This window comes from Atta colombica, unplaced genomic scaffold, assembly GCF_001594045.1.
Source record: "Atta colombica isolate Treedump-2 unplaced genomic scaffold, Acol1.0 scaffold150, whole genome shotgun sequence".
In the NCBI taxonomy this organism is placed as follows: domain Eukaryota; kingdom Metazoa; phylum Arthropoda; class Insecta; order Hymenoptera; family Formicidae; genus Atta; species Atta colombica.
In genome coordinates, this window is record NW_017259240.1 from 65,140 (window position 1) to 76,636 (window position 11,497).

At 35.6% G+C, this 11,497-nt stretch overlaps 1 protein-coding gene across 1 annotated transcript in view; it reads right to left on the bottom strand.

The window, feature by feature from the left end:
- The window catches only part of LOC108685335 (probable aconitate hydratase, mitochondrial), a 13,570-nt gene extending 4,301 nt beyond the window's left edge, over positions 1 to 9,269 (bottom strand). The window contains exons 1-5 of the mRNA XM_018190074.1: positions 9,093 to 9,269; positions 8,070 to 8,224; positions 6,845 to 7,011; positions 1,019 to 1,771; positions 723 to 925 (exon numbers count right to left, since the gene is read on the bottom strand). Of these exons, the coding sequence (XP_018045563.1) occupies positions 723 to 925; positions 1,019 to 1,771; positions 6,845 to 7,011; positions 8,070 to 8,224; positions 9,093 to 9,125 (1,311 nt within the window). The 5' untranslated portion in view covers positions 9,126 to 9,269. The remainder of the gene's footprint in view (positions 1 to 722; positions 926 to 1,018; positions 1,772 to 6,844; positions 7,012 to 8,069; positions 8,225 to 9,092) is intronic.
- Between the last annotated feature and the right edge of the window lie 2,228 nt (positions 9,270 to 11,497).

Sequence of the window (11,497 nt, forward strand, 5' to 3'; positions counted from 1 at the left end):
ACATTTTCAATCGAGAATAACTTTATGATGCAGACACAAATCGACTAATGTTTCTATGGGGTTATGTTGACAGATGCCCAAGTTTATTGTATGACGTCTATGATCTATTTATTTCGACCACCACTTACCGCTAAAGCATCTATAGGAAAACGGCAGAAGCAAAGTTATACACCTAATAATATCAGTTTTGCCATATCTGTCATCATTTCCCAAATAATATCTTTTGTCTAGACATATGCATTGATAATTTTTTTTTATCAAACAGTGCATGATGTAAAATTTTATAGCATAAAATATACATTTTATATTACGATATTTTCAACTTTTACAACTTTTTCAACAAAATAGATGTATTTTAGTGATAGATAATTACAAATAATTTTTTGTAAAGAACGATAAGAAGTTTGAATATTGTAGGACAATGTAAGAGATATTAAAACATCGTATTGATTATATATTTGGAAAAAATGTTCAATAATTATGAATGCTACTATTTCTTGTAAATTGTAAAAATATTCATCAAAAGAAATATAATTATTATGACATTAAGAAAACAACATCAGATCATTTGAATAAATGATAAATGTTTAATATAACGTCTCCTCCTACGATTTTCCTGTAATTTTTGTATATTTTCATGCATAAGATATTTCGAGAAGAAAAATCGTCATAAATTTAAAGTCTATATATAGTTTTGCGAATTATAAAAAGGGAAAACTTACAATACCATCGCGCTCGATTGTCGCACGAATTTGCTCGGATCCAGGAGTGACGTTAAATGCAGATTTTGCTTTCAAGCCATGTTTCAGAGCTTGCTTAGCGATGTTAGCGCATCGACCCATGTCCTCGTAAGAGCTATTAGTGCAGGAGCCGATCAGACCAACTTTAATCTCATTTGGCCAACCATTCTTCTTGGCGGCTTCACCTGTAACGAAAAAATAGATATCTTTGTAAAAATATAAATAGAAGAAGTGAAACTTATCTGTTTGTTTTGGATTTCCCCGTATAATTTAATTACCCAATTTAGAGATCGGGTGAGCTAAGTCCGGCGTGAAAGGTCCATTCACGTGCGGCTCCAGAGTCGACAAGTCTAGCTCGATAATCTGATCATATTTAGCATTAGAGTCGGCCGTTAACAGACTCTTATGTTGATCAGCAGCTCCAGCAATCTCTGAACGTCCGGTTGCTTTCAGATAATCTTGCATTCTATAGTTGTATGGGAAAATCGAGGTAGTTGCACCAATTTCAGCACCCATGTTGCAAATGGTAGCCATTCCAGTGCAGCTGATACTATCAACACCTGGTCCAAAGTACTCTACAATGGCGCCGGTACCACCTTTGACGGTAAGGATATCGGCTACTTTTAGAATAACATCCTTAGGACTGGTCCAGCCTTTAAGTTCGCCCGTGAGTTTTACGCCAATGACCTTGGGACACTTGAGTTCCCACGGGATGTTCGCCATAACATCGACAGCATCAGCACCGCCAACACCGATACACAAACAACCTAGACCACCTCCGTTCGGCGTATGTGAATCAGTACCGATCATCAATAGACCGGGGAAGGCATAATTCTCAAGGATAATCTGATGGATGATGCCGGAACCAGGATTCCAGAAGCCAACGCCATATTTAGCGCCCGCAGTCTTCAGAAAATTATAGACTTCTTTGTTGATGTCCTTGGCTCGTTGCAGATCTTCATTACCGCCGATTTGAGCCTCAATTAAATGATCGCAGTGTATGGTAGAAGGTACTGCGACTTTCGGTAGACCTAAAGAAAAAATTCTCTATTTATTGCCGTAATCAAAAAGATTAACTTTTATAATAATTTTATTATAAAATATAAAAAATGTTTTTAAGGATAGAGAATACTACTTCAAAAAATGAAATGTTGTTTTCATATCCTTGATATATTTATTATTATAAAATATATACTATTATAAAATTAATAATAATACATTATAAAGGAAAATTATTTTTATAGAAGTCAAAGATATAATCGTTTCGTGTGACACTTCGTGCTGTCAACATCTCTGCTCGCCGCTCCGCTCTGATTTCACCTTCTTGCTTAATTTCTGCGTTCTCTCTTGCGAAAAATACTACCTTTACTTATTAACTCGCTGCATATTTTTTGTTTTATTATAGTTGTTGGTGATGATTGCAGCACCTCAGTTTTTATTTTAATTTTAAATTTTTACTTTTAACGATTTCGTGAATGCTGGTCGGCGAACAGAATGTATTTCTGTGAGTGATGCGATCTTTCTGCATTTTATTATTTTATTATTAGTGCGTTTGTATTACGTTAGTTGTGTGTTTTTTATTACATTCTTGTAATATTTTATCATTGTGTAATAATTTCTATAGTCACGTCATATTAGGTATGGGAAAAAGTTCGTGGCGTTTTTTTAATGCCATTTAAAAAAACGGGAAAAACGCCACGAACTTTTTCCCACACCTAATAATTTTATTGCCTCCTCGGCTGCATCTCGCCGCCTTTTCTCTCATCTCTATCTGACGGAATGCGGTGTCATTCTTCTCAAATGTCTTCTGATGTCTCATCGGCTCTTTCTGCAATTAAGTCCTCTTTGTTTACTTTAAATCTATCTCCTCTTTGGAACACAGAATTACTCATATTGAGTCAGGAGTTGATTTAGTCTCGAGCCCATTCTGGAGACATTTAATACTAGGATGAGGGAGATCGATGAGATACTTCAACGTCTCGGGGATGTCGAGGGTGCGTCGAATCGACTGATGGCGGCGACGGATGGCCTATCCGCCGATCTGGTTGAATGCAAGGCAGGTCATCCTTGAGGAGCGCTTCGCTAGGCTGAAGGAGGAGGTGCGTGCTGGTTCTCTCATTACTGGATGGACTGTCTGCTAGTTTTGAGCGCATAATCAATGAACAGAGGAACCATGAGTTCATCATATTCGGTCTATCAAAGGTCCCTTCAGAAAACTGCACTGAGACTATAACAAGAGTTTCATCCTTCCTTGATGTCTCGGTGTCATCAATCGAAGATTTCTCGTGCCTTCAAAAATTCGTTCTCGTCTTCACTTATTGTCAAATTTACAATGGCAAGACGCAATGAGCTAATCGCCAGGACTCGTCGGAAGAGTGCACTGAATGCAACTGATGTCTGCGGTTCCGCCCGGCTGGTAGGATCTCTATTTGCGAGCAGGTTACAGCGGCGCACTTTTACTGAGGCTCGTCGATTAGCGGCGGCGCATAGTATTGGGCGTGTTCGGATACATAGGGGGATTACATATTTTCGTGTCAAGGATAATGCGTCCTCGTATTGTTACACCTTCCCGAATTCACTTCTCTTCATCCTAAAGTCCGTTTCACTCCCGTCTGCTCTCTCTCATCCCGCTCCCTTGTCCCCGCCGCTTGCATCCGATGAAGGTGACTCCTAAATCCGTCTCAATTTTCGGGTTCGGAGACGGGTGTCTCTCGCAATGACAGATTGGGCACATTAATATTAGATCGCTTGTTCCACATGCTGCGTTGGTCAGAGACGTTATCGCTTTCCACCATGTTGAATGTTCTGGCCATCAGGGAGCTTGGTTGCGGAATTCGATCAACTATGAATCCGTCAATATTGATAACTACGTGCTTGTTCGTTGGAACAGATCCACGGACGGCGCGCTATATATCGATGACTCTCTTCAATTCTCCCCGATCGACTTGGGTGTCCTGCCGGTGGATACTGACATTGTGTTGTGTTTCTCCATCTTGCTCGGGTGGTGGTCGTCTGCGTATATCGCCCTACTGGTACACTTTCTGATTTGCATTTTATAGAATCATGCCTATCCTGTGCAACATGTATAACCGACGCGATCATATGCTTAGGCGTTTTTTTTAATGTCGACATGTTCGGTCAAATTGATTATAACGCCAAACTGTTACTCGATATCGTGTTGCTGTTTTCTCTTAGGTAATTGATTAATGCTCCAACTTAACACTGTAATTCGGCAATCACTTTGGATTTTATTTTTGTCTCGTTGAGCATTAATGTAATTGAGTGTAGGGTCAGCGATGCAATCAGAGTGAGTGATCATCTTATCATCTATGCGACGCTGGTTATTTCGTGACCACATCGTCCTGGTCGTGTCTTTCTCGCGTAACATTCATGCAATCCTGAGGACATCGAGTATAGACTGGTCCTTTTTATATGCGGGGTCGCATGTTGACGAGATAATTTCTCATTTTACTGACTCTCGCTGCAATTGACCGACTCGCCGATTATTTCTCATATTTCTCATCCTTCCCGCATCGTGGTTGAATGATGCAATCCGACGACTCATTGAGCTGAAGAGAGACGTGCTCTTCTTAGATACAGGCGATCTCAATCTCCTACTGGCCTACTGGCAGCGCTACAAGAGTTTGCGGAGCGACATGAATATTGCTGTTCGTCGTGAGAAAAAGTCCTTCCTCTCTACCTCCCTTACAACTGATTTCTCGCTCCAATTCTGGAGAAATCTCCGTATCCTTAGCGGTGCACAATCCTCCTCTGCTTCTATATCTCTGCACCTTAGAAACTCTTCCCTCCTAAATAATCATTTTCTTGATACTTTACCTTCTTCATCTTATTCCTCTAACTCTTTTACTCGCCTTCTTTCCTCCTCTCCTCGCGTTTCCTCGATTTTCCTCGATCTTTAACTTTACTCCAATCACTCCCAGTCTCTACAATATTTTTAAGCGCATTCGCCTGACTTCCGCTGAACTTCTGGATCTCTCCGGTCGCATGCTCCTACTATGCCTTCTTCAATGTCTTGATTCTCTTCTTTGTTATATTTCTATGTTAAATGTCTCCCTTTCTCACAGTACCTTTCTCTTCTCCTGAAAACATTCAACTATTCTTCCCATTCCTAAAACTATTAACTCCTCCTTCATCTTTTCGTCCTATCACGCCCCTCTCCCACCCTTTTCTCTCAAAGCTGCTTGATCGTAACTGCTTCTCATAACTTAATGCCTTTATCTCAAATTTTAATATCCTTCCCTCCTCAGTCTGGTTTTCGTCCATCTCACAGCACGACGACGGAATTGTTTCCCATCTCGTGCTTTGTAATTTCGACAATTTGTCTTACTTCCATCGTTGCGCTGAACTTCACAAAGGCTTTTGATACCGTTAATCACAACCTACTTTTAGTCAAACTCAAATTATGCGGTCTTTCTCATCCTGCTTTCTCGCTAATCTGCTCGTTCCTTACAAACCGCAGTCCTCATGTAATTCTTTTCCTCTTTTCTCCTCTACTTGTGCAGTTCTCCCTGGTGTTCTCCAGGATTCCATTCTCGGACCCTTACTCTTTAATATTTTTGTCTCTGATTTGTCTAATGTTTCTCTGTCCTCTTCATGTATGCAAATGACGTAAATCTTCTCAAATCCTTTCACTCATTCGATGCTTTAGCAACCTGCTTTGAACTAAAAACTTAAAATTATTGCCGAATGGTCCACTAATAATGCCCTGCATCTAAATCCTTCTAAATCATCCTTGTTGATTGTCGGTTCCTCAACATTATTCTGTATTCAGTCCTTCGAACATTTCTTTTAATTTTATTCCAATTCCTCGCTTTTCTTCTATTAAGATTCTTGGTGTTCCATGTAGACTCTTCATGGTCATTCGAGTCATACATGGCCATCGGGCTGCTTATGCTCGTTTATATCTTCTTTATTCTCTTCATCACATCCTTTCCTGCTCTCAAAAATTCCTCACTTCTCAATTACTTGTTATTTCTCTATTTGATTACGCTGATGTCATCTTCGTTCCGGCTCTTAACAAACATCTGCTAAATCGTGTACAGCATATCCAAAATTCTTATCTCCGCTTCTCCTATTGCGTTCATAAATACGATCATATATCTTCGTATTACCAGAGATCTGGCTGGCTTAAAATTTGGCAACGTTTTATTCTCCATATCTATACTATCTTGTATTTTCTCTCTTTCATTCCTCTATATCTGCGACGTCTCCTTCAGTTGAACTCTGAACATCATTCCTCTTTTAATCCTCTTGTCATCAGATACCAAAATTACTTATCCTTGTCCATCGGTTTACTAAGTTCCATACCGCTTTCTCCTACACCTCTGTCAAATATTTTAATTCACTTTCTGATTCAATAAAAATCTCTCCCTCTCTGTCCTTTCATTCCGCTGCTTCGCGTTTCATCGCGTCACTCACAGTATTTAAAGGAGACTGACAGTATTTAAACGAGATGTAATTGGTGTGTTTGCGGGGATGTGGGTGTGTGCGCGAATGTGTGTGTGTGTGTGTGTGTGTGTGTGTGTGCGCGCGCGTGCGTGTGTGCGTGTGCGCGTGCGTGTGTGCGTGTGCGTGTGCGTGTGCGTGTGCGTGTGTGTGTGTGTGTGTGTGTGTGTGTGTGTGTGTGTGTGTGTGTGTGTGTGATTTCAGCTATTGATTTATCTCTTATTGCATTGTTGTCTTATTCTGGTTTTGTTACTGGTAAACTTAACAACAATTTTGCTGACGCCTAAACATTTGCAAGTTGCTATTGTCTATTTTATTTATGTTTATGTTAACTATAGTCTATTGTATCATATTTTATGTCTATTACTCTGTTAATGTGTAATCTTTTTTATATAGCTTTGCAATAAATTAAATTAAATTAAATTAAATTTACATTACCGTGTCTCCTGATTATAATTTAAAAATTAAAGATACAATAAATAATAGTAAAAATGATAATAAGAATGACGATTGTAATATATAAATATACACCATAAAATGTCTTTGGATTTTTCGTACAAATTTTGACAGTATATTCTATGAATTGTATCTCTGTTATAATATAAAATACTATTTCGAGAATTGAAAAGCAATTTTACCAGAACTAATGAATTGCAACATCGCCATTTGAGCAGTTGCATCCTGCATAGCGACACGATCCGGTCGCAATCGAAGATAGCTGGTACCGCGAACGATATCCTGTCTGTCAGGCTCATCCAGATGGGAATATAAAACTTTTTCAGACAGAGTTAGCGGCCGATTCAGTCTGAAAAGACATCGCTTTAAAAGCAAATAAAAACAGTGATTGACAGATTATATTATCATCTTCAAATAACTTGCATCAAATTTGAAGAAATTTTTGATAAGATAAATCAAGACTATATATAATATTTACAATTATAAGTGAACTTTAGATCAACAAAAGTAAATGAAATAAGAAAAAGAATTCAATTCTTGTCGATCAAAAATCTGAATCTTAATATTTGATAATGTTTATACATAAATTTGCAAATACATTATGCAAAAAAAATTAAAGAATTACTTAGTCTGTCCTTCAAAAATAGGCAATATTCAAGAGAGTGTAACTTTGTCAAAAATTATTGTAACAAGACATTTGAAAAAGCATTTTAAAGCTTGAAGTCTCTACTTTCGACATCAGTAATATATCAGTGATATTTCGATCTAATTGATTTTTTTTTAAATTATATGAATATCTGTTAAATCTAAAAATTTTGTACCATGGACAAGTTACATGGACTAAATACAACAAACAAATTCTGTTTGAAACATTGTTTGCGATTTTTAATTCACGAAACTTTGTAAAATTCATACAAAATTATTAGATTTCACAGATTTCCATTTGTATACCTATATCTCAATAAAAGTTCGTTATCTTGACTCAAAAGTAGAGATTTGAAGCTTTAAAATGCTTTTTGGAAGATCTCGCTAGGATTAGATTATTTTTGGCGAAGTTCTCCTATCTTGAAGTTTACCTACTTCTCAACAAACCAAAATGATTAAAAACACAAAAATGATTAAAAAATCATTTAAAATCAGAATTGAAAAGGACCATAATTCAAAATGCACGTATCTCTTTGAAAAATGGTTGCAAAGCGATGTTTGGAAAACTGTTTTGTAGCTCAAAGCATACAGTTCGAAAGAAGTGAATTACATTTCTGTGTAAAAATTTTATTACAAACATCGATAATTTCTAAAATAAACACCTTGTAAAATTAAAATTAAACTTTAACTTTGATGATATGCAAACAAATTTTTTTTTCCGTAACTTTCTTCAATTGTAAAGCTTAATATTTTTTATTTTACCTCTTCTTGACTATTTTAAGATTTTCTTCCAGTTTGTCATAGGGCAGATAGCTGGTCGAATCAAATTTGGACATCGCCACTTTTGTAGCGGCGAAACTCAAAGGACTTGCACTGAAGCATCGTTGCTGTACATCCGCCGCTAAAGTGGACAGTTTCTATAAAGTAATTAAGTCATGCTGTTGATTCTTTAATCATTCGAAAGACGAATGCATATATAGATATAGAAAACAATGACATTGATTAATAGATACATGTCACATGCTATGCAATACCATTTATTTCTGTATGCAATCTCAATTATGCAAGACCTGAGATATATGACTTGCTAATTGTACTTGTGATATTTTGCGAGTATAATCATAAATGCATCAAGATAAAATCTGCACATGATGATAATGCTCGACAATGTATCAATCATGAAAATTATAAACAAGCAGAAAATTCACGCAGGTGCAACCAGATGTAACTAGATATATTAATTATATATTATCCATACTGTTTATTTTCTTGTTCACATATATCTAACATTCAAGTTTAAATTTCGCGTCGAAATATTTGCGTCATGATAACGTCTCCGAAAAAAAGAATGAATACTATATATAGGTATGCATATAGTTTGACATTACGTAACGTTCTTAATACGTTTTTACCCCGTGATATTTTTCATCTTTTCAATCCGTTTCGATCAACATATTATACATTCTATTTACGACTCATTTTTCTAAGATTGAAACGCCCACGTACTCTGTCCTTCCTCTTCACCTTCCAAAATTGATCCTGTTCCACAAAATTGGAACAGAGGATACTGTAGACATAACAAACACCTCACACATCGAATCATGTTCATTCACAGCACAATTCTGAAGAAAATTGCGATTGTAACGTACAGAAATTCCATAGAGTATTAGAGTATTAGAGGTCAATTAGTTGACCTCCACCTGATGGGGAGGAAGGAAAGAGACACGGAGAATCCACAAATCACATGCGACACAGATTTCTGATTCCATTTTCTTTTTTTTTTACCTGTGCACGAAAAACTCGCGCGCAGTATGACATAACGAATTAAATTAGCGATCAGCTGCAGTATTAATTTGAAAGCTACAGACGCGTGTCAGAAGGGGCGATGTTTCGCTCTGAGCTTCGAACAACCAGCTGAGCTGCTCCGTCTAACAATCTAACCGTCTTTTATGAAAGTAAACTGGATATATCGATGTGTATATATATTCTGAAGATGCGAGTTAACGTTAGGAAGCGTTTATATTGGTCTTAACCGTATGCCATAATCTGTAAGAATTGACTAATCACAATCGAATATTCCCCTCTCATTCAACGATAAGAAGGGAATACTCGAAGATGATTGATCAACAGATTACGACATACGGCATACGGTTATGGCCAATATAAACGCTCCCTTAAACGTCGACAAGCGAGTCCTCTGGCGAAAAGAAGTGAAATTCATGAAAAATTTAACGCATGTCGCGTGTTGTTCCGCCAGGTCTGCGCAGTGCGCCCTGCGATTGTAGAGACATTAGAAATTGGTAGCAGAGAGAAATCTGACAATGAGCTTGCAGATAAGCCGGCGATCTCGGCCTTTATTATACATATATATTGTGTACCAAACCGCATAGACTAATGTCGTTTTGTGTTTTTTTTCCATGCTATTACATGGGTTAGACAAAGACGAACAATTAAAGTTAATTATTTGTCTTTGTCTAATTGAAATAATTGTCTATCCACTCTCAAGTTTCCCAATGGGCTTCATCCATTATGATATGCAACTATATCGATGATCAGATACTATATTAAAGACGATCGGTGTTTATATATATTTATGAAACTTTGTGTGATTGTTAAATTTTAATTAAGTAAACGTAAGAAACTGATAATACGGTACTAATTTTATGATTTATTAATTTCGTAGACATTTATATATGTTTAAAAACTTAATCGATTTTTATTTAAAAACCGTGATTTTAATGTTATCATCCAAGTTTGATTATCAATAGAAGTGATAATTGCAGAGAAAAAAAATTGTAATTTTTCGGCAATATACAGAATGAATCAGAATCATTGAACCAACCTATGAGAAACTAATTGACTGTACACGTTATAATTCAATTAAGTATGAAGTCGATAATTTGCTCAGAGGGTAAAAAGTTGATTCAACGACTCTGATTCACCGTATAAGATATTATAGCATTAAAAATATGTGTATTTATTTATACAGCATTTATATAATAAAAAAATTCACGAATTTAATAATAACATTATCAAAATAATATTTATGTCAAAATAATATTTATAATATAGTCGTAAATTTTTATTAATTGTCGATAATGTCATCGTTCTTCAATTATCCTAGGTCCTATTGATATCACGAAAATTTGCTCAGGGTCGATGATCTTTAATAGTATTAGGTGTAGTAAAAAGAATTCCATTATTTTTCCATTCAATTTCATGCAAAAATGGCGTCGTTTATAAAATTAAATGTCCAAATTGCGAAGCTTCTTAAATCGGCCAAATGAAATGCTTATTCAACAAATCAAGAATAGAACATAAAGCAGAATATAAAAGCCACATTAATCGTAAATTAGCTCTCGGTAATTACACAGGTTAATAAATACAGATTAAAATATTCACGAATTTGACTGGGACAATCTTATAATGTTAGATAAAAGTTACATTATAACAAAAGATTAATATCGAAAATAAATTTACATAAAAATGTCTCAAAGTCTCAACGTCTCTACAAAACGATTTAGAGCTATTAGATCGCTTATTTACAAGGACAAAATCGATCTCAATAACTGGTGATACTTCTACATCTCATATTTATTTTATTATGTTATTATTTTAAATATGGTGATCTACATACTACAGTACTTTAATTGTATATTGATGATGAACAATTATCAGCATTTTCATTTTATTCTTCGTGACAACAAGCCGCAATTTATCGACTTCTAAGAAGATCTTTTTCAAAATTTTTAATCAAATAACATTATAGTACTTTTATCATTGATATTACTAAATTGTAAGTTGTACGTATTTCAATCATTTTTTATTGCTCTAATAATATACCTATATCTGTGAGAATTTTCAAAGAATTTGTATTCACCTTTCAGTTAACTCAATATATAATTTATACTCAGTCTGTCTTAACTTTACGGAGCCACACCGAAACTACAAGCATACATTTATACTTTGACGTCAATCTTAAAATTTTCCGTGTTATCACGTGATAATATAAGATTGTCTATATGTTATGTATGTCCTGAGGAAGAATACAAACAATGATCGAAATGTTTACTATTTTATGTATTTTTTTTTAGAAATAAAATTTAATTTGTATATTGGCGCATTAATATCTGCATTATTACAGTTATATTCTTCTCTTAAATTTTTCTGCACTTCTGTATATATATATA